At 51.4% G+C, this 27,204-nt stretch overlaps 8 protein-coding genes across 14 annotated transcripts; 5 read left to right on the plus strand and 3 right to left on the minus strand.

Annotated features, from left to right (window-relative positions):
• Positions 1-224: 224 nt before the first annotated feature.
• LOC118504742 (bifunctional 3'-phosphoadenosine 5'-phosphosulfate synthase) lies at positions 225-6,581 on the plus strand. Of its 5 annotated transcripts, none has more exons than XM_036039629.1 (4): positions 225-715; positions 4,388-5,870; positions 5,935-6,086; positions 6,166-6,581. In XM_036039629.1, exons 1-4 carry the CDS (start codon positions 674-676, stop codon positions 6,373-6,375), a joined length of 1,887 nt encoding a protein of 628 aa, XP_035895522.1. In that variant the 5' UTR covers positions 225-673; the 3' UTR covers positions 6,376-6,581. The 5 variants fall into 5 exon arrangements, with proteins under 5 accessions (XP_035895522.1, XP_035895519.1, XP_035895520.1 ...); XM_036039626.1 differs by lacking the exon at positions 225-715 and adding an exon at positions 1,604-2,513; XM_036039627.1 differs by lacking the exon at positions 225-715 and adding an exon at positions 1,750-2,465.
• Positions 6,582-6,593: 12 nt separating this feature from the next.
• On the minus strand, positions 6,594-14,460 carry LOC118504741 (ATP-dependent DNA helicase Q5). 3 transcript variants are annotated; one of them, XM_036039622.1, is made up of 5 exons: positions 13,559-14,456; positions 12,804-13,450; positions 11,622-12,680; positions 7,762-9,895; positions 6,594-7,657 (listed from the first exon to the last, which is right to left on the minus strand). In XM_036039622.1, exons 1-5 carry the CDS (start codon positions 14,175-14,177, stop codon positions 7,575-7,577), a joined length of 4,542 nt encoding a protein of 1,513 aa, XP_035895515.1. In that variant the 5' UTR covers positions 14,178-14,456; the 3' UTR covers positions 6,594-7,574. The 3 variants fall into 3 exon arrangements, with proteins under 3 accessions (XP_035895515.1, XP_035895516.1, XP_035895517.1); XM_036039623.1 differs by lacking the exons at positions 6,594-7,657; positions 7,762-9,895 and adding an exon at positions 10,870-11,339 and having other exon boundaries at positions 13,559-14,460; XM_036039624.1 differs by lacking the exons at positions 6,594-7,657; positions 7,762-9,895 and adding an exon at positions 11,201-11,406 and having other exon boundaries at positions 13,559-14,459.
• Positions 14,461-14,840: 380 nt separating this feature from the next.
• LOC118506247 (glycerophosphodiester phosphodiesterase 1) lies at positions 14,841-17,100 on the plus strand. The gene is made up of 4 exons (XM_036043124.1): positions 14,841-15,828; positions 15,894-16,092; positions 16,159-16,343; positions 16,422-17,100. The coding sequence occupies exons 1-4, from the start codon at positions 15,329-15,331 to the stop codon at positions 16,582-16,584; spliced, it is 1,047 nt and encodes a 348-aa protein (XP_035899017.1). The 5' UTR covers positions 14,841-15,328; the 3' UTR covers positions 16,585-17,100.
• Positions 17,101-17,238: 138 nt separating this feature from the next.
• Positions 17,239-18,335, plus strand: LOC118506251 (trypsin-1-like). The gene is made up of 3 exons (XM_036043129.1): positions 17,239-17,565; positions 17,638-17,975; positions 18,035-18,335. Exons 1-3 carry the CDS (start codon positions 17,320-17,322, stop codon positions 18,255-18,257), a joined length of 807 nt encoding a protein of 268 aa, XP_035899022.1. The 5' UTR covers positions 17,239-17,319; the 3' UTR covers positions 18,258-18,335.
• Positions 18,336-18,550: 215 nt separating this feature from the next.
• Positions 18,551-20,042, plus strand: LOC118506248 (chymotrypsin-1-like). The gene is made up of 4 exons (XM_036043125.1): positions 18,551-18,935; positions 19,017-19,300; positions 19,386-19,717; positions 19,786-20,042. The coding sequence occupies exons 1-4, from the start codon at positions 18,875-18,877 to the stop codon at positions 19,982-19,984; spliced, it is 876 nt and encodes a 291-aa protein (XP_035899018.1). The 5' UTR covers positions 18,551-18,874; the 3' UTR covers positions 19,985-20,042.
• Positions 20,043-20,255: 213 nt separating this feature from the next.
• LOC118506250 (trypsin-7-like) lies at positions 20,256-21,620 on the minus strand. Its single transcript, XM_036043128.1, has 3 exons — positions 21,182-21,620; positions 20,783-21,117; positions 20,256-20,713 (listed from the first exon to the last, which is right to left on the minus strand). Exons 1-3 carry the CDS (start codon positions 21,494-21,496, stop codon positions 20,521-20,523), a joined length of 843 nt encoding a protein of 280 aa, XP_035899021.1. The 5' UTR covers positions 21,497-21,620; the 3' UTR covers positions 20,256-20,520.
• A 118-nt stretch (positions 21,621-21,738) lies between these two features.
• Positions 21,739-22,804, minus strand: LOC118506252 (trypsin alpha-3-like). Its single transcript, XM_036043130.1, has 3 exons — positions 22,484-22,804; positions 22,075-22,409; positions 21,739-21,998 (listed from the first exon to the last, which is right to left on the minus strand). Exons 1-3 carry the CDS (start codon positions 22,757-22,759, stop codon positions 21,806-21,808), a joined length of 804 nt encoding a protein of 267 aa, XP_035899023.1. The 5' UTR covers positions 22,760-22,804; the 3' UTR covers positions 21,739-21,805.
• A 107-nt stretch (positions 22,805-22,911) lies between these two features.
• On the plus strand, positions 22,912-26,708 carry LOC118502494 (ovochymase-2-like). Its single transcript, XM_036034725.1, has 6 exons — positions 22,912-24,109; positions 24,194-24,531; positions 24,605-24,800; positions 25,548-25,838; positions 25,912-26,264; positions 26,335-26,708. The coding sequence occupies exons 1-6, from the start codon at positions 23,834-23,836 to the stop codon at positions 26,540-26,542; spliced, it is 1,662 nt and encodes a 553-aa protein (XP_035890618.1). The 5' UTR covers positions 22,912-23,833; the 3' UTR covers positions 26,543-26,708.
• Positions 26,709-27,204: the final 496 nt, after the last annotated feature.

Consider the following 27,204-nt stretch of genomic DNA (forward strand, 5'->3'; position numbering starts at 1 on the left):
CTCCTTCTCGATTGTTCTTCCACACACGAAGGGTCCACAAATCTTTCTGCAGAACGTTTGGAAGATAACAATCGTTGAAAGGTTGCAAATTGATCACTAACACGGGTAAGCGTTACGCCCCAGCTGCCCGTTACTGCTCGAAATAAACCGCTTAAACTAAATTCGAGCAGTATTCGAGCAAACGACAAACTTTGTTGTTTGGGAAATTTTTCACGCATGACATTTCTTTGTTTACAGGCCCTCAATACCCGTTGTTTACAAAATTCCAATCAGTGGCGGTGTTTCATTTTCGGTCCTCCGTTTTTTTTTCCACCCCGTAGTTGTCACCCCAAAGTACCGGTGCACATTGTGGCCTACAAATGGTAGAAAGCAATAGTTAAGCCGACACCGCTTTTTCACCGTGGTTGCGAGGGATTGTGTGTGCGTGTTCGTACCTTCCGGCGGGTTTGTGTGTGAGGTAGAATCTCGGTTCCGCGGGTCGCTGTCGCTGGGGCTGCGAAGTGATTTGTGTAGTGTTCCTCTCACTGCGGGTAATTGCGGCAACATTCCTATAGCACTAGCTAGCAATCACCGGCGATTGTGTTCAGTAGCGTCGAAACGGGTGGTGCGACAAATTAGAGGTGCAAAAAAGCGTTCTTATCGAAGGCAACGGCACAGTGCACCGGCGTACACCATGAGCGGAGAGCCCGAAAAGTCAACGAAGAAGCAGAAAACGGTAAGAAACAGCGATAGTTCTGCATGTGATAACAATTTTCTGTGGAAAGCGAGTAAAGTGCGAAAGAAAGGAGCGGGATATCTGCTTTAGTGTTCCTTAAATTAATCATCATTACTTTTAAGCAAACGTTCGAAACAAGTCTTCTACAGCGACAAGGCCTACTTGGGTCGAAACATGAAACGTGGAGCACGCGGTGAAGATCGCCGAATGGACGCCCAAATAGCACGTGATTTATAATATGCCGTCCGGCTGGCACATGGTCATCGTTTGACCATCGTGATTTTGTACGACCATAATTAGGTCAAGCAACAATATGTTCCAGCAAACACCACATATGGAACTTTACTCTCGTACACAACTTCCTACCATATGGAATGCTAATAATCTGCGCACCCGGTGTCATGTCTCAAGAGTGCTGATAAGAAATGCCCAAATGATCATACTTGGAACAATACACATTGTCATGGAAGGCGATTCTGTTTCTAAACGGTTCCCAATTGGAAAAAAAAGATAAACACGATAATCGTGCAGTACGATAGTGTGCGATGGCAGTAGAGTTGAAGCAGCGAGGTCTAGGGACGGCAATTCTGGATCCGTACCACCATTATGCTGACATCGCTGCGACAGGCGCCTGTTGCAAACGATCGAGTTCTACCGAGCGAACACAACCGGTTGTTAATTATCACGCGACATGACTTGGCTTACTGACCTCCCTCCTGGGGGGGGGAGGGGGAGGGTTTGCAGGGAGGCGGAGGGGACGCGTTAAACAACGCCCGGGAGGGAAGGGTCATCGAGCGTACAACAAATTGCACGAGTAAGCCCGATGTAGAATTGCTGCCGTAAGGGGCATTTGCCGTGGCAAATTCCGGCACCATTATAATTGAAACTCGTACTCGTACGTTGGAGCTTGCGCATTATCGCACTCCAGTCGGGCAGCGTGAAAGCGTACGCACTTGCGGCTTGTGTGCGAGCGCGCGCGCGCGAGAGAGAGCTTTGGCCGTATCTGGTGTGGAGTCGTAGAAGGGTTTTGGTCGGTACTAACTAACGGTGGGCTTTCATAAATACGCTCCATCATTTGCGCGAGGGGCTCACTACGCGCACATCATTCGCCCCGAACTTGCCACGTCTCGATCAATCGGGCCGGCCGTGCTGGTGTTAGTTTTTCTACGGAAGTGACGATAGATTGGTGCGGAAAACGTGACGCTGTGTGTTCACATAGACGGGGCAAAAAAGTGGGAATGTAAATAAAGGTTATTCCAGGCAAGTGCCACAACAAACTTTACCACAACCGGGAACCCCTAAAGCCACAACAATAATACAGAACGTCGGTGAAGTGTGATCGACGCGCGTCGCGATCGCGGTTCGGCAGCTCGGTTGGGGCGCAACAAACTTTCTCCCCGGCCATTGGACACGGCGCGGGAAGCTATAAGAGCGATGATCTTCAACGACACTGTTGGTGGTGCATAATCGTCGCAAAAACGGGTATCGTCGGCCAGCGCAGCCTCACCGAGCGTCATTGTAGATCGATCGACCGTCGTGATCGGATCGGTGGACGCAGTGCAGTGTCTCGAAAGTTAGTACACATTGGGACATTTCGAGAAGTAGTTGAGTGATAATCGAGCACCACGGACACACCAGTGAGCAGAAGCAAAAAAAAATGTTTGTGAAGCGCAGAAAAGTGGCCAACTTTAATAACAACTCCTTCCTGGGCAACTCCAACTACGAAAATGGAGATACGACGAAGGCAAAGGTACGCTGCGGCAAGCATAAGGACTGTGCCGGTAATGTTTCCGCCGAGGTAAGCCCGCCGTACACTGTTGTTACGAAAGCGTTTTCTTAATAATAGGCTCCCGCGAAAAAAAAGGAGCACCGTCAAAACCCGCACGGGAAGCATCACCAGGCAGGGATCGGAAGCAAGAGGCTGGCAGCGAAAACTTTCACTAAAAACGCCTGTCGATTGGTGGTGATGTTCGGGTTTTTGCATCTTCCAGAAGGTGAGCTTGGAAGAGCGATTTGAATAGCGCGGTATGGCGGACCGTTTTTCATTCGCCACTCGCGTCTTGAGTTGCTGCCCGTCGTCTTGAGTGTGCTTCAAAAGACGATGGGCGATGTTGTGGTGCTTATGTAAGGGCTGCTCGTTGGCTGGCCAATGAACTTTGTGATGCAGGAAGTGTGTTGGTCGGGCCTGGCTGGCTATTACTTTGTAGGAAGGCAAAGAAGGCGCTCTTGTGGGTAACATGGTTGTCGGTCCGCTGCTTGTTATCGTTGGACAATGTTCCTGCGAGTGAAGGAGTCACGCTCGCTGGCCAAGATTACCGAGCTGGTAGTGCATATTACGGTCTTCCACAATACTGCTTCGTGTGGTCTTAAGGTCAGTAAGCTGAAATTGAATGCATGACCTATGCAAGTGCAGATATTTATGAACGTTTTTCAGCTCGATCGTAACTCTTGAGATCAGCTGCTAGGCTGTTTTTTGGTCCGCGAATTAAGCTTTACCTTACGTATTTCTTTATCTTGGCTCTGTGCTAGAGAACTGTAGGAGAATTGATTACCTCTTTGAACGGTTAATCGATAATCTGGCTCTCCGGAGATCGCTTACGATTTCTTCGGTATCTTTTGAGGTATGGGAGCCACAATCGACGCCAACGCTTACCTCCTGATACAATGCGGGGCGACTCGGCGGTCATTTTTTCACACTCTGGAATCGATATCGATCGAGATACTGTAAGCAACATTGATTTGCCAGCTAAAAATCAAATTAAACTCGAGAGGCCTCAGTATTGTCGAAGAGGACCTTCTGAAGTTGAAGTGCCAAAGAAGAGCCTGGATCTTTCCTCATTAGAGGCTGAAATAACAAAATCTTGCTAAGCAGAAGGAGTATAAGCTATTACGAAGATCACGACGGCATACCAAAAAGCTCCTAATACAGCTTCAAAACTACAGTGCCCAGCTCATTACGGCAAAGGGCGGCTGGCCCCATTGACTAGAATCAACGGTTACGAAAAGCCTCTACAAATCAGCTAGCAATTAGCCAATGACACAATGGACGCTGAGATATGGGTAAAGTCTAGACATAGACCTTTATCAAGCTTTCAGAGACTTACAGACTGCATTGGTCATAGCTTTCCCCCGTGCTCCAATGTTGTTGCCTCGGGCGCATTCCGAGCAAATCTTTGTCACAAGCTAATCACCGAACAAACAGACCTTTCTATTGGATATACGTGTAGCGACCCTGCAGGCATTGCTAGCTTAGGTGTGTTCCACCTACTACACAACCTACTCTGGGGACGATGACGAAGATGAGCACACGATGCCAAGGCACCAAGGCACTGCATCTCGGACCGGTACTGCAGGAACAGAACAAATAACTTATCTATATTAAGCTTATTATCGTCGTTCGCCGCTTCTTCCACCCGTGCAACCGTACTTAAGTGTCGTGTCGCGAAAAGTCTCACGTCATTCCGTTCAGTGTTGCTTTGCGCGAGGGTTTGCCAGCCAGATCACAGCCCGTCTATGATGCAGGAGGTACCGAAGCGCGATACAACTGGCCCCTTCTTCTCGTTTCCAGCAAGCAGTGGCACATGTTTGGTGCTGAATTGAACCTTGAACAGCCGATTCACCTGGTACCGAGCGTGCAGCTAATGAACGATCGTCTTTTGTTCTCCTTCCCAGTGTCTGCAGGTGGCGACGAACGTGACGGAACAGAAGCACAATGTGTCACGCGAAGTGCGGGGCCAAAATCTTGGCCTGTGTCGTGGCTTCCGCGGCTGCACGGTGTGGCTGACGGGGCTGAGCGGTGCCGGCAAGACGTCGATCGCGTTCGAGCTGGAAGCGTACCTCGTCTCCAAAGGCATCCCTGCGTACGGGCTCGATGGCGACAACATTCGCACCGGGTTGAACAAAAACCTGGGCTTCTCGCAGGTGGACCGGGAGGAAAACATTCGGCGCGTGGCCGAGGTGGCGAAACTGTTTGCCGACAGTGGTGTCGTGTCGATCTGCAGCTTCGTCTCGCCGTTCGCCGAGGATCGGGAGATGGCGCGCAAGATTCACAAGGACGCCGACTTGAAGTTCTTCGAGATCTACATCGACACGCCGCTGGAGGTTTGCGAGACGCGCGACACCAAGGGCCTGTACAAGAAGGCCCGCCAGGGTGTGATCCAGGGCTTTACGGGCGTGACGCAAGCGTACGAAGCGCCGGACACACCGGATTTGCGCGTCAGCACCGAGGGTGTGACGGTGCGTGAATCGACGCTGAAACTGATCAGGCTGCTGGAGGACGAAGCGATCATACCGAAGTTTATCAAGGAGGACGAACCGCTGCCCGAGCTGTACGTGGCCGACAGTCTGCGGGCAGCCCTCGAGGCGGAATCGAAAACGTTGCCCTCGCTGGCGATTACCGAGGTGGAGCTGCAGTGGCTGCAGATACTGGCCGAGGGGTGGGCCTCGCCGCTGAAGGGCTTCATGCGCGAACAGGAGTACCTGCAGGCGCTGCACTTCAACTGTCTGCTGAACGAGGACGAAACGCTGCGCGTCAATCAGTCCGTCCCGATAGTGCTGTCGGCGACCGAATCCGATAAGCAGCGTCTGGAAGGGGTCAGTGCACTTGCGCTCCACTACGGTGGGCGCGCGGTGGCGGTTATGCGCCGGCCGGAGTTTTTCTTCCAGCGCAAGGAGGAACGATGCGCCCGGCAGTTCGGTACGACCAACCGCGATCATCCGTACATCAAGATGATCTACGAATCGGGCGACTATCTGGTGGGCGGTGAGATCGAGGTGCTGGAGCGCATCCAGTGGCACGACGGGCTGGACGCTTATCGACTAACGCCGAACGAGCTGCGGAAGAAGTTCCGCGAGATTAAGGCCGACGCCGTGTTCGCCTTCCAGCTGCGCAATCCAATCCACAACGGGCACGCGCTGCTGATGAGCGACTGTCGCCGGCAGCTGTTGGAGCGTGGGTTCAAGAACCCGGTGCTGCTGCTGCATCCGCTCGGTGGTTGGACGAAGGACGACGACGTGCCGCTGCCGGTGCGGATGGCACAGCATCAGGCGGTGCTGGATTCGGGCGTGCTCGATCGAGAGCACACCGTGCTGGCCATCTTCCCCTCGCCCATGATGTATGCCGGACCGACGGAAGTACAGTGGCATGCAAAGGCCCGTAAGTAGCTTCGTGCGCCAACGGTCACGATTACGATCTATACCCGCTCTCTCTATTTGCTCAGGAATGAATGCGGGCGCGAATCACTACATCGTTGGACGCGATCCTGCCGGTATGCCCCATCCGGACAAGACGCTCTACCCCGACGGCAATCTGTACGACGGAACGCACGGATCGCGAGTGCTCAAGATGGCACCCGGCCTGGACAGTATAGAGGTAGTTGTGTGTGTGTGTGTGTGCGAGTTTTCCCTACATAAGCCAATGAAGTAACGTTTCTCCGTTCTCCGTTCACTAGATCCTTCCGTTCCGTGTGGCCGCCTACGACAAATCATGCTCGCAGATGGCGTTCTTCGATCCGGCCCGCAAACAGGACTTTGATTTCATTTCCGGCACCCGAATGCGAACGCTGGCACGCAACGGAGAAAATCCACCGAACGGGTTCATGGAACCGAAGGCGTGGCAGATTCTGGCCGAGTACTATCAATCGCTGCAAAAGTCACAGTAGACCGGTGCGAGCTTCTCATCGGTTTTGTTTCTCATTTAAACGTGTTTTCTGTTTGACTGTTTTGTTTTTACGATTACGAACGCAAGAAGCGAGCTTTGCTTTGCAAAAGCACCCGAAAAGCATTTCAATTACCACACTGTACCGATTGTAATAAAAAGCCGGAGGCCCAGTGCCGCAACGGTGCGGCACAACTACTACTGAACGCACGACGTCGAACGTTTTACTCATCTGAATGTATCTTTATTCCCACACAAACTTTTACAAGAAACGTCCGCGCACTATAAGTATTTCGTGTCGCTCTGTACACTTGCTCGCATGCTCTGTGTGCGTGGCCACTTTATCTAGGCGCTGCTCTTAGTATGAAACGGTCACTCGGAACGAAACCGGGGATGGAACCACCGAATCCTCTAGGTAGCTTGCATTAATCTCGATCGAAGGTCGCATCTTTCGGGTCGGAGGTCAGTTTGAATGGCGACCTCTCCAAACGCGAAGAGAAAATGAGAATCTTACGCATTGTGGCGAGGAGAATCCCCATCACAACAACCTTTCTAACGGAGCTATCACAAGCCTTTAAACGTAGCGAATCGATCCTTCCTTTGAGGATCGTTTTGGTAGAAAATTCAAAGTTGGAACGACGCATTCCGCCGCCGGATACAAAGGCCAAATCAGGAAATGATCAAAAAAGATCCAAATTAATGCAAGCACCTAGCGGATGGGTTCAAAACTTTAAAATCAAAACACATTCACTTCACCTCGCTCCATCCAAAGTACGGCCGCCGAACGATCGACGGAGAACGCTCCGGACAAAAACCAGAATATTTGCCGTTCCGTTGGTGGGTGCACATGCGCATATGCACAAACAATTGCCCTGCCTAAGAAGTACACGTACAGTAACAATGGAATATAGGCGCGCAGGTCGCGTTCTTCTTGGGCGCACAGCTACTACTTGGGGGAGTCATGATGCGGTATGTAGGTGTGTTGGTGTGAGTGTGTAGAGCGCAGAGGCCGTTTCGCTTACATGGCTAGTATGTACAGAGACGTTCGTTAAATTACAATATAGTCAACGACGCGCCGCGCCACGCGCATTTCACCCACATCAAACACTGCCACCGTGTGCTGTTGTGTTACTGGACGGGTCAACGCGAGCGTCGCCGGTACGAGCGTGATTTGTATGCGCGCGAGCGCGCCTTGCGTCGTTTCTATTTGGGAAAGTCGGCCTCGCTCGAGATGATACCCTTGTGGGCCATCATGTCGTCGATGTACTTCTTCACCTTCCGTTCAGCTGTGCAGGAAGAAAACAGAAGGGCGTGAGAGTGAGAACTCAACAATCGTTCGTGAAACCCCCCCCCCCCCGTCCCCGTCGCGGGGAGACACCAGGTTGCTTACCAGTAACATCGGCTTCGTAGAATTTGTGCGAAATCTTTCTCGCCAGCCCTTTGAACAGTTCCTTCGTTTCGATCTTCTGGTCGCGGTAGTACGGCATCAGGTAGTGTATGACGCAGCTGGCCAAATTCTTCTTCTTCTTCTCCATCTCCGCCAGCTGCGAACCGGAGGGCGTTGAGCCGGCCGAATCTGGTGCACCGCCCGGCGTGTGGCCCGACGCATTCGCCATCAGCTGCTGAGCATTGCTACTGGATGACGCGCCTCCACTGGAAGGACCGGCCGCCACCACCAGCACGCTGTTCGTGGTGGTAACTGTGCCCATGCACGATGATGGTTTGCCGCCCGGTCCAACCGGTCCACAGCTTCCGACCATTGAACCCACCAGCCCACCTGCAGCGCCGCCCTGAATCGTGCTCACTGGTAAGGATGGCTTGTTTGCTAGCGAGTTCGCCAGATGCATCTGGGCGGCCGTCGTAAACTGTACCGAGCCCGACGGTTTCTGCGTGTAGGGCGGACTTTTCGGGGTGGCCGCCAGGCGTGGATCGAGCGAAGGATCGTACGGCGAACGGTGATCGTACGTACGCATCGTATGCTTGTCGTGATGTATCACTGTATGCGGTGATGGGGACGAGGGTGACGGTGGACGATGGTGCGGGAGCGGCGACGAGGGTATGTACTTGGTGGTGGTGCGCAAGTATTCGGGCTCCGGCGACGGTGACATTGGTGGCGGTGAGGACGGCGGTGGCGGGGAGGACGGCGGTGGCGGTGACGAAGGTGGCGGTGGGGAAGCGGGCGGTGACGGAGGTTGATCCTTCGATCGCATATTGGACGAGGACGGTTCCGGATCATCGTCCCACATATCTTCATTGTTCAGCATTTGGGATGACCCCGCGCCGCCACCACCACCGCCACTACCAGCGTAATTTTTGTACCCGAACGACGACCCACCACCGACGGATCCGTACACCGAAGCTTTGCCGTACCCTCCGGTGGTTGTGGCGGATCCACTGTTTTCGGCGTAGTGCGATATCCGCTTCTTGGGAGCAGCATAACTGAACTCCTCCTCGGGCGATGGAGGCCTCCGGGTGGGATGATGGTGGTGGTGCTGCTGCTGCATGTTGCCAGTTTCGTACTCATCGTCGTAAACCCTCGACTTTGTCGGCACGCGCTCGTACTCTCGATCGTACTCCTCCTCCTCGTACTTACGCTTGCGACGCCTGGCGATTTCGTCCTCCTCCCAATCCCTTGACCGGGAGCTACCCGATCGGTAGGAGTAGGATCGTTCCCGCGAGTAAGATCGACTGCTTTCCCGTGACCGTTTGTAGGAGGAGGACGATTTCTGTTTGTTGCGCGACCGTTCACTCGAATAGCCTCTCGAACCGGACCGGGAACGATCGCGATAGGTGCGATCTTTAGACGCCGTTCGCGAATGGGACGTCGATCGTCGGTGTCGCTCGCCGTGCCCTGGTACCACCTCCGGGTACTGATCGTTCGAGACGTACTCGACGGACGGTGAGCGTGGCGATCGCGGTGTCGTTGGTGAGCGTGGCGAGCGCGGCGAACGGGGAGACCGTGGTGAGCGTGGCGATCGTGGCGATATCGGTGAACCGGGCGGTGATTGTGGTGTACGAATCAACGGCAGTGTTGCTGGTTCCGGTGGAACCACCTTCGAGTTGCTCGATCGACCACCACCCCCTTCCTTCATCTGATCGTCGTCCCACATGTCCCCGTCGTCAATCGTCATCAGGCCTGCATTACTTCCACTGGCAAGCGGCGGCACTGTGGACGAGGACGGTGCGTTGCTTTTCGCACTGAAGTAGGAACTGATCGACGACTGGTTGAGACCGTCCCGGTCCCGGGAGGATCCCGTTTTTGGCCCAAACTTCGAGCCTCGCTTACGATCCCCGTTGCGCTCCGCACGATGATGATGATGGTGGTGGTGATGGTGATGCCCGTCGTGCTTCTTATCGTGCCCATCCGAGCGCAGCTCCTCTACGATGCTGTCACCGTACTTACGCTTCAGATCGGCCTCGATCGTCCGATAGTCGCCTCCCATGCTGGCCCGATGCTTCGGACAGTACTCCTTCACCCGGGGATGCAACAGTTTCTCAGCGATAGCCGACTTTAGTGACGTTACCTACGAAGAACACAAAACAGCGCGTTACAGTTAACGAGCATGCCTAGCATTCTCTGGTGCATTGGCAAACGTATCAAAGCCACTGCATCAAAGAATTAGGGGCGCGGATAGAAAACAAAAAGGTTGCAATTTTGACTCATTCCAAACGCATTACACATTCTACCATACATTCGTCGATCGATCGATAAGGTAATGATATATTTTTCCTTCTTTTTTGAATCGCCTTTACTTCGCTCGGAAAGCATAAGCAATTACAATGTTTGTACAGTGCATCCCACAAGTATTCGTCTGGCTGCATATTTTACTCTAGATGGCGATTTTAGAGAGTACTTGGCACAGCAAATCAAATTAAACGATGAGGTTTGATAGTTGATATAGAAGTCATTAGTCAGTTTTGCCCAGTAGAATGGGTCACAACAATTTTAATTGAGTTTTATGCTTGCCCAAAAAGCCCAAGTCGTTTGTGTGGTTGTTGTCACACTTTTTGATCATTCGCTCGGCTAGAGTGGCTTGAGTTGATGCTGGTACGGGTGTCGCTAGACGACCGAGGACGCGTACCGTTCAAATTCTTACTTAGCAACTATTGATCGTAGTATATAGGACTTCCATATACAAGTAAAGACATTGTTTGTGTGAATGTGAGATGATGTTCTATGTTTGTAAAGCCCATAATTACTTTTGAAGTTTGTGAATGATCAATTTTGAATCACATGCGCTATCAAACCAGATCGTTCGTTTTGCTTTGGCATGCCTACTACGCTCCAATATCGACTGTTAGGCAAACATATGCAGCAGACCCACCGTAGAATGGCACACAGGGGTCTTGCCTTTCCCTCAGTGAGCTAGCAACAATACCTGTTAGGTGTCTTCGCCCTGACACGCTCGTCTGTGTGCCAGCTGCGCCATTCTTGACATTCATTGATTGGTAGAATAGTGAGGTGCAGGCAGGCAAGATGCCGGCAGATTGAACTGATCGTTGAGTACATTAGTGGACGAGTTCGCACCGCAGGCCAAACATAAACGAGCAACAGAAGGAGTGGAAAGTGGTTGAGATGATGAACGATTGAGACGGAATCCCCATTTGTGGCCACTGGTTTGATGCTGATGGTGTGTGGTCAACCGGAAGCGGTGTTGTTGTTGTTGGTGGTCGATTGGATTGAGATAAGAAGACCTACGGGGCGGACGATGCAGATGCTCCAACACCAAACGGTGCTGTCACCAAACGATGATGCTCTGGCATGGTTACGCTGCTGCTGTTGCTGCTGGTGCTGTGGCTGCTTCCGCTGCTGCGACTGGTTCTACGGGCTTGCTTAACAGTTTGGAAATATTGGGGCCTTCGTTGATAGTCGTAGTAGATTGAAATGGATTGTATAACACACCGTTCGCACTTGGAACTGAATCCACCATAAGGCGAAAAAACGCAAATTGATTGAAAGCATCCGAACTGATAGGAGGAATGACGGTAAATAAGTATTGACATTTTGATTGCACTAAGAGAGGAGCCATATGTCCTAGGACGTATGCGAAACAAAAAAACAAAAGTAGTCTTATGAAAAACAGTGTGATAACTCAATATAATAGACGCGCTCCACATTATTTACATGGGCGCGATAGTAAACAAGGAAGTCAGGTGTTTAAGGCGTTTTTAGGGGGGAAGCTAAAAACTCGGACACGGGTTTTTGGTTTTGCGGGAACACAGAGTACGAAAGAAGTGGCGAGAACTTACCTGCTTAACAATCGCTCGGTGGTACAAACTTTTGACGGTGTTCTTCGTGAACGCCTCATACTCCAGCTCGACCGCAATATCTTCAAAGTCTTTGTACACTAGACTGTAGTCCGGCTCGTCGATTCCTTTACACATTTCCACATTCTTCTTGATCAAGTCCGCCAGCGAGGTAACGTACGTTTCGCGCGTCGCAATCGTCAGCCCGCTCACCTTCACCGGCGTTTGCATGGCAAACTTTACTCGCCCGATGGTGGCCGACCGCTGCATGGTCATGTCCTTGGCGGCGGCCGCCTTACGCAGCATAAACTGCTTCTGGATCAGCAGAGCAGATTCACTTTGTTTGCGCTTTTCGCGACCATCACTGTAGCTACTGCTGCACCCATCGTAGTAATCGTTCTCGTAACCCTTCCGACCGCCACCGTACATGTCGGACGGATCTTCGTCGTAGGCCGTCATCGTTTTCAGCTTGCCCGTGTAGGCCAGCTGCTGGAAGAAATCGATCGCTTTCTGCACCTTCTTCGGATTGGAACACACGTCACACATGTTCCGACAGTCGGGCGGATCGTCCCCGAAGTAGTCGGTAAACAACCGATGCCGGCACCGCGCACTTTCACAAAATTCAACCATTTTTTCGAAATTTTTCACAGCCTGCTTGGCACTTTCCTCCTTGGGTGAGTCTTTGCACTTTTGCAAGTCCTGCCGGAGCAGGAACTCGATCGACTTACACTCTTCGCGACAGTGATAAATGCGACAAAACGACTTTTTGCCATCACGGCCGGCCCGACCCGATTCCTGGTAGTAGGCGGCCACGTTCTGCGGGTTGTCCCAGTGAATCACGAACCGTACCGAACCTTTATCGACACCCATACCGAAGCTGATGGTAGCCGCAATGGCCACGTACTTCCCTTCCATCCAGTCCTCCTGGACCTGGTCGCGTTCGGATTGTTTCAAACCCGCGTGATAGGGAACTGTGCGCAAACCGAGCTTGGTAAGGTTTGTCGCTACACGTTCAGTATTTTCGCGCGTCCGGCAGTATATAATACCACAAGCACGTTTGCTCTGTTACCACGAGAGAGACAGAGAGATAGAAAGAGAGATGGGAGAAAAAAAAACCGGTTCAAATAACGTCCCTAGCAAGTCGCTCTGTATCATAGTAACGTATCGTTACGTTTACACACTTACCGGTTTCACTTCATCCTGCTTCCCAAGGATGCTTTCGATGTAGTCCTTCAAATGCAGGAAATCGTCTTGGATGGAGTTTTTGAATACTACGTCATAGTAGAGATTGTGCCGGAAGCAGGGGGTTTTGAACTTGGCCACCGGTTCCTTTAAGCGCAGATTACGGAATATGTCTTCCACTACGTGCCTGGAAGCGGTTGCCGTCAGGGCGATCCACGGCACGGAAGGATACTCCGCCCGCAAGTTGCCGAGCTTCAAATAGTCGGGCCGAAAATCGTGGCCCCACTCGCTAACGCAGTGCGCCTCGTCAACCACCACGTACGCGACCTTCCGGAACTTTACCAGATGCTGCATAATGTCCTTGAACGTGGCAGTATTCGCTTGCTCGGGCGTGATATACAGAAAACGTATATCGGTTTTGACGCTCTTCAGGTCGTTGATTACCCGTTCCCGGTCGCGGGTACCCATCTTGGAGTTAATCGAGTCCGCCGGTATCTTAATTCGAGCTAATGTGTCTAGCTGATCCTTTATCAGTGCTAGCAGTGGGGAGAATACTATCGTTACCTTGTTGTCCTGCATTACCCCAGGCAGCTGGAAACAGAGCGATTTCCCAGCCCCGGTAGGCATGGAAACGTACACATCTCGCGTTCCTGTCAGCGAGAGGAACAAAATAGAGACCGAGAGAAAGAGAGAGAGAGAATGGAAATGGGTTAGTGTGTGATGCTCATCATTATCCTGCGGTCGCTCATGGTACGTACTTGCAATGATGGTTTCGATGGCTTCTTTTTGCAACTGGCTTTTAAAATCACGATGGCCGAAGTATTGCCACAGCTTTTCCAGCAGCAACTCGTCCGCTTTGTTTTCTTTCGAGCACGACTTGTCCATCACTACTCTCCGCCCCGAGCGCTCGGGAGAGTCGGAAATTTCCACAACATCGTCCATGTTGGGAATTTCCATGGGCGTCTGGGGTCGCGGCATCATGTCATCATAATCCTCGATCGGTGGCGTTTTCGGCGCCCGGGGAGGCAAATAGTCATCATATTCGTCACACTTCGGATCTTTCTCTAGCAACTCCTGCAGCGATGCATTAACCGCCGATTCACACTTTGTGCTATAAACAACGGGCGTGGGTCGCATCTGCTGCTGCTGCTGTGACTGTGGCTGTGGTTGGGGCTGGGGCAGGGGCTGGGGCAGCTGCTGCTGCTGCTGCTGTACCACCGCCGTTTGCGTTCCTGGTTCGGATTCATTTTTCGTCTCGAGCTTTGGCTCTACTTTCAGTGCGGTGCCGTTCGCTTTCCGCTCGGCACGGTTGTTTTTCACATTCTTCCAGAAGGACGCCTTCAAGCACTCATTAAACTTATCGAACTCTGAAGACATTTCTTTCGACGGAAGCTGCAGCTCCCGGGGACCAACCGAGCAAGCAAGCGACCCGTTTCAGACCCGACCGAAAATGCGCAGTTTGGAAATCGTTTGGGAGGGTGCCGCGGGCGCTTTCAACACGCAGAATCACTTGCACCGAGGATCATGCTAAGTTTGCTGGGTTTTAATCGCACGTTTCACTGCTTACATTGAATATTCTGCGAGGAAAAATCGAAGAAACGCTAGGGAATCGACTTTTTCTGGAAATTTGTCAAATTTTGTCAAATGTCAAGCCCTGGCGGGGGTCAAGCATGGGCGGCTAGGGCAAACACGTTGAGCTGCCGCCATGTTGGAGACGCGTTTGACAGATTGGTGTGGGCTTGTTTTTTGAATAAAACCAACTGTGAACCTATTTTTCACCGAGAAAACCTAATGAAATGCAAATTTATATTTGAAGCGACAAATTAGGCAAATGGTACACTCTAGCGTTGCCCAAATCAAATTTTGCGTAAAAAATGCTTGATAAGGATGAGCGGACCTTTTCTCCGTAGAGCTGGCGTCAGGCAACAAAGAAAAAAATCTGTCGGAAAAGTGTCGGACATTGCTGTTCGAAATGTCGGAATGGAAATATTCCCGCATGTTCGAAAGTCGCCATTGGATCGTAACATTTATTTCATATTTAATGTAATTTTCAACTAAATAATTACAAGCAATAATGTAGAAATGTTTCTCAAAGGTAATCAACAATCAAATTTCGCAAAAAAGCAGATCATAATGCAGCTTTAAATCAATCGCGCTAGTCGGGTGTCGGCGATGCAGTGGAATCACCCTGTCAAACAAGTTTTCCACGACGGGGCCTGTTTTTCTCGCGGGTCCACAAACACAAAAACGAAAAGAAAACAAGAGTAAACATTCGTCGTTTTCCCTTGCATTTTCGAGAATCGCTGCAGTAAAATTAGCAAATTGCCTGGTGCATTCGTGATAAGAATAAACCAATTTGCGGGCAGAGTGGAATCAGAAAATGTTACGAAATACGAAAATGTAGTGCGAAAAGGAGTGCAGGAGAGTGAGAGCGTGTGTGTGCGAAGGAAAACGTACGAAGGAACTGATTTTCCGGGAAGGGATCCTAGCAAGGATAACACGACGAACCTTCCCGATAATCGGGTCACATGTATTTTGCGACAATCTTTAAAGTTTGTAAAATGCTTTATCAATTGTTTTGGTTCCTGGCGACATGCTGCACGTTCGTGGTGAACGCGCTCTGGCTTTGCTGCAACTTTGCCTCGGTCGGCATTCCGTGGCTGATGCTGCTTCTCTTCTTGGTCTGCATTGGGTCGAAGTTTGTGAAGCTGAAATCGCCCACGGACGATGTGGTGCTGTCGATGCTGTCGAAGAACGAGAAGCAGCGGGATGCGAACGAGGCACTGTTCTGGCCCATCGTCAACCGGGGTGGGGCTTTCGATGCGCCGGAAAACTCACTCGCCGCCATTAACCAGTGTGTGGCGCAACGATGTCAAAAGATACTGCTCGATCTCGGGATTACCGGCGATGGGAAGGCGATCATACTGCACAAATCGACGCTCGAGAAAGCGAACGTCAACGAACCGATGCAGAAGCTGAATTTTAACTTTTTCGACAACTTTAACATAAGCGAACATCATCCGCTGGGGTAAGGATGACGGTCGGTTCGGTTTGGAGCGGAAGTTTCATTACATTTTCGTCCGTACTCCACAGCCAATTGTTCCAGCCGGAGAAGGTGCTAACGTTCGAGAAGCTGCTGAAGCTGTTGGAGTCCTCGGAGATGACCGTCTTTCTGCTGGCCTCACAGATCAACTCCACGCTGTTGGAGATTGTTCGCGAAACAGCTGCAAAGCGTCCCATTTTTACGAAACGGATCATTTTCTGCTGTTCCTCACCGTTGGCAATCTATCAGGTAGGCAAGCTCGACCGGACACGATGCTAGAGATGGGATTAAAACGTACGCCCTTATTTCCTTCAGCTTCGCCAGCAGTGTCCCGATCTGGTTTGCGGGCTGTGGATGGAACGGTCTTGCTTCACGATACTGCCACGCTATCTGAATACCTCTACGATACTGCTATCAATTGTCGGTGCCATCTATCGCAACATAATAGCACCCGTGATCGGTGTTAGTCTAGTCTTTATCCACAAGGATGAGTTCAATGCGTAAGTATGCCCTATCGCAACACCCATGAGCTGAGCGAGTTCATAGACGCTTCTTCCCCTTTCGCCATCTTGTTACAGACAAATCTCAACCCTGTGGAAGAACGTCGGCGTTCGGCCTATTGTTTACACAATAAATTCGCCGAACGAAAAGCGCTACTTTCAGCAGGTGACCAAAACGCTCTATCTCACGGACTCACTCCGCTCCGAACCGCAGCTAATATTTAAACCCAAGCGAAAGTAAACAGCAAAGTCAGCAGCAGTAGCAGCAGCAGTAGCAGCAGCATGGCGTGCAATTCGAATCATAATCGAACTCTTAATTTAAGCGAAAATGTATTTGTGTCTGTGTGTGTGTGTGCTACGTTAAGTTATATAGTTTCCTTGTGTTTAGTCAACCGCACACATGCGCATGTTTGTATTTAAATCGGCTTTATCATGATCATTTGCGAAGCGAATCGACCCCGTTCGAAGGCAGCCAGTCAGTTAGGCGTATTTATTTATTTTAGTCTCAGGTGTCGGCCGTATGCCGTACGTGGAACTTACGGCCAAGTATTACGGGATGTCCTGCACCACCCCCCTTTAATCAGATGCATTTCAAGAATCGATCTTAGTCCGGTGTTAGCCTCATCCGCGTGACGATGTGTGCCGCCGTAGCAGCTAACGGTGGCTACGTACCAGAATCAAACTGTAATACCTATTATTTGTCGAAATAAAGCTTGTACGACGTGGGGCGTACAACGCGGTCACATATGGATTGGGACCCTGGTTTCGCTATTTACTAACCTTGAACAGGACCGTCGAGTGCGTAACATATTTAGCACAATTTGTACAGCTGGCCCGGATGCGAGGGCTAAGTGGGTTGTGCGTGCATACTGATCTGCAGCGGGTCGTCACCAGCAATAACCAATATAAAATAGTACATCTACCTGCGAACCGACCGTGTCTTTTAATGTGTGATCCGATCGAGTGGTAGTGTGACATGCGTGAGATGGCGCCATGGCTGATCGCGGTGACAATCGTTCTAAGCGCAGCGGCGAACGCGATCCAGAACACTCCACCACGTGCTGTCGGACGTATCGTTGGCGGAAGGGACGTAGCAATCGACGAGTTCCCATATCAACTGTCGCTGCAAAACAATGGGTACCACATCTGTGGAGCATCGGTAGTGGCCGCCCGGTTGGCACTAACTGCCGGTCATTGTTGCATCGGAACGAATGTGTCGAATGTAAGATGTTTTTTCGCGCGACGCGATGCTCCAACCAACTGAAAACGCTCCATTTCTCACCCCCGAAACAAGCTCACTATACGTGCGGGAAGTACAGCCCATGACGAAGGTGGCACCGTGTTTATGGTGAGTCGAATTTTCCTGCATCCCGAGTACGATGATACGAACCTAAACTACGACGTTTGTGTCGTGAGGATCATCGGAAATTTTTTGAGCAAACCGAACGTCAAAGTCGTGCAAGTAACCAACAGTGGAGTTATTCCTACCGGCGGTTTGGGAACCGTGTCCGGCTGGGGCGCTGTAGAAACGAACGGAAACGCGGTACGGAATCTGCGCGCGACGAGAGTGAAGATTTGGACGACGAAAGAGTGCCACAGCCAGATACAGAACTACGGCACTCCAACGGCAAGGTGCGCATAATCGCTTATCACGCAACTTGGAAACTGAATGAAGCGTCCTCGTTTTGTAGCATGTTCTGCGCCGGAAACGTGGGGAGTTCTATCTGCGTTGGAGATAGCGGAGGCCCGCTAGTGTACGACCAGCGTCAAATAGGCATCGTATCGTTCATCATAAACGAGTGCGGAGGAACGATCCCGGCAGTTTACACCCGGCTGTCCAACCAAAACGTGAGGATCTTCATCAGAACGCAGATTGCCAACGATCAGCAGCGCATGGCGTTGGCGAATGGATAAAAACGACGGTCCCATTACGATCACCTATTCCCACCTAAACAGGAAGCCTCACCACGGAAGTGTGGGAGCTTAATTTCATTGATGTTTTGTACGTCCTCAATCTGTTACACATCCGAAAAGAGGCTCGGTAGACGCCAGTACAAACAGGGCTCAGGCGATTTATCTCTTTTTGTGCAACGGACCGGCGATAAGCGCTAATTTATGTGGACGATTTGTTGTGACGTGACGGCGAGATGAATTTGTTTGTCGGTAGGAGGTTTCTACAGATATCGAGAGTCTCGCTCGGCTACAGGTCCTCGGTTGGTACGGGCGGAACATTACCCTCCAGGAATGCTGGCGTGAACCATGACGTGCGAGAAGAGTTATCGGGCAGCGCGACCGATGTGCCGAGGCGGGCCTGTCCCCAGCATCCAAGCTATCTTCTGTTTGCCGAAACGCACGACGAGAGATAAACGCCCAACTTTGGTCAGTTCTTTCATATAAGTCGCATCACGCTCCATGGCCACCCTTCATTGAGTCGTGCATGATCGGTGAAGGATATCAAGGCTTTGAGTTTGCAGGTGATACCGGACGACGGACGGCCCTGGTGGCGACGTGTATAAGAGACGTGAGCAAAAATGCGCCAGCTGCTACTGCTGCTGGCCTGTGTGATAGGGGGTGTGCTGTGTATGACCATCGGTAAAGAGCTGACTGTGGGCTGTGGTGCGGATCGACTGTAACCGTTCGCTGATGTTCGTTGCGTGTTCTGATCGCTTGCAGATCATCACCGGTACTACTACTCCCGGCAGCCCGCACTGTTCCGATTGCTGCGCAAGTATAACCTGTGGCCGAGAAATGAAACGTCAGAGTATCAGCGGCCGGCACCGGATTTAAGCGTGCCGACGCCGTTCATTTACGGAGGCGAGAGTGTTTCGATCGAAAGCTTCCCGTACCAGCTGTCGCTGCGTCTCGAGGGAACGCACATTTGTGGTGCCTCGGTGATCGCCGAACGATGGGCACTGAGTGCGGCACACTGTCTGGATGAGGCAATGTACGCTTCTGCTGTAAGACAAGATCTCGATTTCCCATTCTGTGGTCAGCATTTAAGTGTGTGCGCGTGTGTGTGTGGTTTTCTGTTCACTTCCGCAGATTACGTTTCGTGGCGGAACTCCGCATCGATTGGCCGGTGGATACATCTTCCACGCGGATCAATACTTCCTACATCCAAAGTTTGACCGAGCCATACTGGACTACGACGTGTCGGTGACGCACGTGAAGGAAAGTTTCTTGATCGATCCGATACGCCCGGTTAGCTTGGGCAACACCTACACGGTATATCCGATTCCTTCAGTCGCTGTCGTGTCCGGTTGGGGGACGGCCGATGCGGACGGATACACCCCCCTGATACTGCAATCGCTAAACGTGTACATGCAGCAGCAGCATTACTGTTGGACCTCGTGGATAGAGAATTACACCGACCGGTAAGCGAGGGATGTTTGATGGGGAGTCCTGCCTCCGGTTGCGATAATTGGGTGACCGTCTTTTACAGCATGATATGTGCCAGCGGTGGTGACTACGGGAAGGAAATCTGCCACGGTGACAGTGGCGGACCGCTCGTGCTAAACGGAGTGCAAATAGGAATAGTGTCGTTTGGCTCGGATGTCTGCGCCCTCAACATTCCGGGCATTTACACCTCGCTCCAGCACGATGAAGTACGTGCGTTCGTTAAGATGTACGCTAACGTGTAGGAGGGGACTTTCTCCCGGGAGTCTGCGTTTGCAAATAAATTACACCTTACAAAATAGAGGAATACACTCAATTACATACACTGTACGGCAGGGTGTGGCTATTTTTAACTCCGCAAGGGCAGGTCTGTGTCGATCTTCTTAAACGCAAAAAAACAGGAAGAGGATCATATCGTCAGGAATCAGTTACTATATTGCTGACTGTTGACTCGGACACGCTCATTTACTTGTGGCACAATTTCGGTAGGTTTTTTGTGGTTTGGCATACACATACACACACACACCAACTATTGGAGAGTTGGTGGGGAACTTTATTGCTGCAAAGAGTAGAAGATAAGGCAGAACAGATTTATCATTGTACCTGATAGCGTGACGGGCGCTGCGAAGGGAACAGGTGCCTGATGGCGTGTGGCCATCGTGTTGAGGCATTGGTGGGAATTCCATGTTTTCCCACAGTGCGTGATAAGAGAAGAGGGGCCCGATGTGCCATGGATGTAAGTAGCGACGGTACGCAGTTACGCGTTAAAGAACTTGAACCTCTAAACTCCCGAATGTTCTTGAATGAAGTTTCTAACGGCCGGGTGAGCAGTGTTGGCGAATACCGATGGTAGGCCACCGGAGCAATCGGACACACCCCAGGAAGCGATGCCCATCTGGTAGCCGTTAATGACCAGCGGACCTCCGCTGTCACCGCCACACGTGTCGCGACCGGGTTGTCCAGCGCAAAGCATTCTGCCGGATGAATCGTGTTGGTTAATGGCGGGATATTGTCCGATGATATCCCTGAAGGTTTGTACTTACTCTTCCGTGATCCATTCGGCGGGCCAGCTACTGCGACACTGTTCCATGGTGATCAAGGGCACCTCGACCACCTGTAGCTGAGCTGGCAGCGAGTTCGGGACAGATTGGAGACCCCATCCGGTAACGTTGCCGTATGTGCCTGGGGCGAATCCACTAGTTGCGGGCGGTAGCGTTACCGGTGCAATGAATTGCCCCACAATGTCTGTCCCGGCTTGTAACACACTAACATCGTACTCTATGGTGTACTCGCTGAATCGAGGATGGTTGATGATCTGGGCGACGCTAATCACAGTGCCGCCGAGCAATCGATTGGCACTGCCTGCTCGCAAACTCATCTGGCGCACAGTGTGAGGAAGGATTTTGAGATGATTGCCCGCGAGACATTGGTCACCAACTTACCTCATTCATTTGCGGCACTGGATAGGTGCAGTGAGCTGCGGACAGAGCCCACCGAAGCGCAATGGCGGAGGCTCCACATGCATGCACTCCGCTACGGCGCAATGAGAGCTGGTAGGGAAAATTCTCAATGTTGGCTTCTCGTCCGCCAACGATTCTAGCACTTTTGTCAACATTACCCCTGTCTAGCGGGGCTATTTTGGCGGCCCCACCGGGCAGACGTGAGTTGTATGCCTTCCACACACTCACATCAGAGCCTTGAACTAAGAGGATTGTACAGAGTGTGAAGAGCGATAGGAGTTGAAGGTGTGACCACATATTGTTATTCACCGTACGGTGGCACGATCGAGACTAATCACACCCATTGCATGGTATGCAAAGCTCGGATGGTTTATTTTTGATCAATGGCCGACACACTAACCAAATGATTAGATAGCGTGGTGCTGGCGGATGCTGACCAATGCAGCAGCTCGTGGTGAATCACCTATCTGCTATTTCTTCATCGCAATTGAGATGTCATCACGGTGTCCCGCATCGATAGACAGTGAAAAAGGTGAGTGTTGCGTTAGCGATTTTTTGTTTTAATTTTCCATTCTGCTTTCCTATGTCATAAAGCGGCGCGAGTACTTAGACACCAGTGTTCTGGCTGATGAAGCTGCGGATAGCGGCATTACCAATGTTGGCGTACACACCCGGCAGAGGTCCTCCGCACTGCACGGCACCCCACGAGACAATACCGAACTGCTGTCCTCCAGTGACCAGCGGGCCACCGCTGTCACCGTTGCACGAGTCGCGTCCCTGCTGGCCAGCGCACACCATGCTGCGGAAATCGGACAAGGTGCGCAAGATTAGTGATCAGCATTCGCCGTCGGGCGCATCCAAACAGCAGTACTTACGCGGCGGTGATACGTCCAGTTCCCCACTGCGAGCTGCAGGTAGCCTGGGCAACGACCGGGATGTTGACGGCGTGTAGGTTGACCGGGAGGCTTCCTCCGGGAGAGGTCAGACCCCATCCAGAGACGACGCTGTTGGTTCCGGCAGCGAAGTTGGTACCGCTGTTCACCAGACGGATCGAGGCAATGTTGGATCCGACGAACGAGGTGGTGATACGGATGACGCACACATCGTTGTTCAGGTTGTTGCTGTTGTACTGCGGGTGGTTGATGATCTGAGCGGCCTGGAAGATGGTACCACCCTCAAGACGGCTGGCACTGCCACCACGGAAAGTGATCTGCGAAAGTACGGCAGCGCGAATCGCGTTAATGCATTGCTGGTCTGTACGATGTACGATCGACGTGAGCTTACCGCGTTAACGTTCGGCATCGGGAAGGTGCAGTGTGCAGCGGACAGAGCCCAGTTCGAGGAGATAACCGAGGCACCACAGATGTGGTTGCCGTTCTGGCGCAGCGACAGCTGGTACGGGAACTGGCCGATTGGCACAGTCGAGCCACCGACGATGCGGCCATTGTACTCGGCGCTGGTGCCAGCATCGATGCGCATCTGCTTGGACAGCCAGATGCTCTCCTCAACACCAGCCAGAGCGCCGGCAACGAACAGCGACAACAGGATGAAGGCCTTCATGGTTAACTCGTACTGGGACCCGAAAGTAATACGCTTTTCTGGCCACCGGACGGTAGCTTTTATATGGTCACTCTTATCATACCCTGTCCGGTACCCATGTTCACCGTGTTCGCACCAGGCAATCTGATCGTGGCGAGTGAGTTAATCGATCGAACCCGATAACGGTGCGAAAATCAATAAAATCGGGTTATTCCAGCGCATTAGGCCGCGGTAAAAAACATAAGATAAAATTGTCTTGCCGTACGCTGTGGATCACGCGGCCCTTATCGGGTGGCAAAACCAGCTCCTGTAAACGGTCGTTATTTTTGGGGAAATCTCACCCCGTCACGGATTTACAACCGCTCGGGGTTATTTTGAAAGCGTCGTAAAACAGTGCGAGACTGCGGCAGATAGAACTGCTGCTTCACCGTTCGGTGCAGCGGTGGAGGACTATTTTTGACGTCATATCAGTGACAGCATGTGTTCCTTTTTGCGGTGCGCTTAGGCCTGTTTTTTTCTGGTTGGTAAACTGCTGGGAGCCTGTTGGTAAAACGCATTAGCAGTGCCGAGGGTTTTCGCCACCCTTCGCTCGTGCAACGCAGCACGGGCCCTGCGATATCACCTAGAACCCGAAAACATTGGAATTGTTTTTGCTGCTGCCGAGAAAACGCGATGTAAAGATGGTATCATTCGTCATTGTCAGTGTGCAGAGGACACTTTCTGTCGGTCGTTATCGGGATGTTTCGATAGCATTTCGATTCTGCAGAGATCGTGTCTTACAACCTCTGGATCGAGGAAGCGATCGTGCACAGGAAACCGCCAGCCAGGGCAGACCGGGACCGAGTCGCTATCGCAGCAAGTGCAAAACTCGACTACCCTGTTCAAGCACAGCGTATGGCAAATTATTACCACGTATTGCAGCGCATTTCGCCTTTTTGGAGTGTTTTATCCACCCGCGTTTACTCAGCTGACAGTTTGTCTGCCGTCGGCGGGCTCCACTCTGGATGCTGGATGTGACGGCGCAAGAAGGCTTTTGCCGTGAACAGACCGCGACACGGTATCAGTTGGATCTGGCCAAGATCTAGAGTAGGTAAGATGCGGGCAGTTTTCTTGTCCTTGGGCTTGCTCTGTGCAGTTGGACTGTCGGTTGGGCAACAGTCGCGAAGGAACTTCTTCGAGTTTTTCTTCGACGTGGAGAACAGACTGCAGAATGGGCGTATCGTCGGCGGTTCCACAGTGTCTATTGCGCGGTATCCATTCGTGGCGTCCTTGCGCCGCTACTCCAATCATATTTGCTCCGTGTCCGTCATTTCGACGTTCCACGCCGCCACCAGCGCTCACTGCACGTACTCGTTTAAATCGTTAACAGGCGTAAGTAGAGTGTGCACGCTTTCGCTCAATCCCAAAAGAGGGCCTACCGTAGGATCAATCGCACCTCTCTCTATCCAATTGTAGGTGACCATCTACGGAGGCAGTACTAGCCGCACGACCGGTGGCAGAGTCTTCGTTGTGTCGAATAACTTCATCCATCCGGAATATGATCCGGACACGTTCGATTTCGATGTGGCTGTGCTGCGGGTGAAGACAGCGTTCACTCCCAACACGAACATTGCGGCCATACCGCTGGCCCCTGTCGGGTATACTGTCCCCGATCGGGTCTTGCCCACCGTCACTGGCTGGGGTCGCACATCGTCCGGAGGATCACTGTCCCCTTCGTTGCGCGCCGTAGCAATCCCCATCGTTAGTACCAGCACGTGTCAATCGCTATGGAGTGCTGCGGCGATCACGGAGAAGTAGGGTTTTGTTAACTTTCCTGGCTGCGGTTAGCACAACTCAAACTAACGATTGTCCTCTCTGTGTTCGCAGTATGATATGCGCCGGCTCGAAGGGAAAGGACGCTTGTACGGGTGACAGCGGTGGTGCACTGGCGGTCCCGTCTAACAATTACTTCGTGCTGATCGGAATGGTGTCCTGGGGATCGGCTTCGTGTGGCAGCGAATATCCCGGCGTTTATGTGAGCGTGGCTTCCGCAAAAGTTCAAAGCTTTTTAGCGCAATATCTTTGATTTCGATGACGATGGAAGTAAGGTGTTAAGAAAAAATATGTTTTGAACCTTGCTTACCAGTGTTTTGGTTTAACCCGAGCGTATCACATTCTGGGAGGTAGGGAGCGGGGAGAACTCCGGAAGGAACAAGGTGTGGGGGGGGGGGGGATATGATAAGAAAAAGAGATTCAAAATTAAGCATACTTTTCTTTTTTGCTGGGACGTAGATTTGCATTTGAAGAATTCTGAGGAAAAATAAAGCAAAATTTTGGGATGAGCTGTTACCGTATGAACAATCGATATCGAGTATTTCTCCGCCAAGAAATTCTTTTTCGAATTGCTGTGATTAATACTGCTCCTAAGGAGAGGTACGAAGCAGAGCAGTTTGAATATTCCAGTATGAAAGGCTTTACAAACATTGCAGGAAAACTCGGACTGTTCTAGACTTCTTCCAGTTTATCGGATCTTAAAAACCGGCAATCACTGAGGCTGACGATCAGGAAGATCAACGCTCTAAACGTGTAGCTCAATGTCCACAACGGTAGGCTGGCATGTGCGGACTTCAATTTCAATATCTTCCCAGTGCTGGTGGCCGCAAAACGGTGCGCAGCTCAAAAGTTTGCACAGTTGTTATGCTGATTTAGCTTGGTGAAGAAATGCCGCACGAGGGTTTCTGTTGCCTTTTTTGTCCTTCCCCACACGGCCGTTACGTACACGCGTAACCAGTTCGGCCCAGTGCTTTGGTGAAGGCTCTTGTAAACGCAACGCATGGGGCTGTTATTAGTGGTAGGTTTGCTTTCATGCGTAACCGGTACATTCGCTGACAGTGTGCAGTTACAACTATGGCGCTCGATGCAGGTGCGCCGAAACGTCCCAACGTCCGAGCCCCGAATGTCGGGCCGGATCGTCGGCGGCTTCGAGGCGGACATTAGTGCCGTTCCGTTTCAACTGTCGGTGCGGCGCTATGGCTATCACATTTGCGGAGCAGCGGTTGTGGACACGGTCTTTGCCATAACTGCGGCCCACTGTGTGGCAGCTGACTCTTCTCCCGAGTTTGTATGTGGTAAACTATAGAGAGCGCTTCGGTTGCTTTGCGTCCCATCGCTAATACTTGTCCGTTGCATTGTAGATCACACTGAAGGGAGGCACTAGTAATCGGACGGACACCGAGGAAGGCGTAACGTTTGTGGTCAACGAAATCATTGTACACCCAACGTTCAATCCAAGCACCTACCATAACGATGTCGCATTGCTGCGGATCGACGGGACATTCAGCGGGATTGATAATGTGAGCCCGATCGCATTTCACACTTCGTTCATTTTTGCGTCCAACTTCCATCCGGTGTACTGCATGGTGTCGGGCTGGGGAGTTTCCAACATGTACACCAGTGCTCTGCCGGAGATCTTGCGCATGGTGCGCATTCCACTGGTGCCGTATACCGAATGCCGTCGCAAGTGGAGTCCGTCGCCTGTTACGAACTCGTAAGTTGATGGCTCTTGGTCCTGTCAGCGCGGGCCGGGCCTAATGGCTTTGTATTGAAACTGTTCGCAGGATGGTGTGCGCCGGAGAACCACGACGGGACGCCTGCAACGGTGACAGTGGAGGACCCTTGGTGTGCAACAACAAACTGTACGGCATAGTGTCCTGGGGCGCAACTCAATGTGGAAGCTCGTTCCCGGGAGTGTACACAGCGATACCAGCGAGAGATATTGCCAACTTTATTAACCAGTACCTGCCTGTACCGACCGAGGAACCGTAGGTCTTACTGGCGAGCGTCTGCGGCAGGGAAATAGAGAGGCACGAGGGAGACAGGCTAGGCGAGTGGTGGACGGTGGAATTCATGTTACTTTCATGTTTCCCCAGAACAGTACAAAATAAACAAACATTAAATGGCTTTCGGTTGAAGGTTTCAATTCAATCAAACATTGTTTTCTATCGCACTCTCTACTACTGAACATCACAAAGTGTCTGGTGTGAGTTAGTAGATGGAAGTGCCACTGAAGAGTGTGATGAGTATGAGTTTATACCTTAACACCAACACACCGGTACAGATAATGTAATATTAACGATTTTACACTCTTTAGAAGGTTTTTAAAGAAGGGAAGCTACAGTTTGCTCAATTGGCCCACAGCTGCCGCACCTGCAACTCTCAGAAATTCTCCCAGCTCTGTTCATAACAACGAGACACAAGGCACTAACTCTGTTTAACAAATGGAGCACACGAATGTGTCCAGCACGTATGTATTGTAACAGTTTGCACTGACGAGCAACAAGAAGCTGTACCGAAGGTCCTTGATTTAGAAAATAAGATTCATTTCTTAACTTATAATTACTATGTTGATGTTGTTTCTAACGGAACAACGAATCGTCGTCGTTCACTCGATGCTGCTCTCAGTTGTTTACACAAATGTAAAGTACCTG

Source organism: Anopheles stephensi, chromosome 2 (genome assembly GCF_013141755.1).
Source record: "Anopheles stephensi strain Indian chromosome 2, UCI_ANSTEP_V1.0, whole genome shotgun sequence".
Classification (NCBI taxonomy): domain Eukaryota; kingdom Metazoa; phylum Arthropoda; class Insecta; order Diptera; family Culicidae; genus Anopheles; species Anopheles stephensi.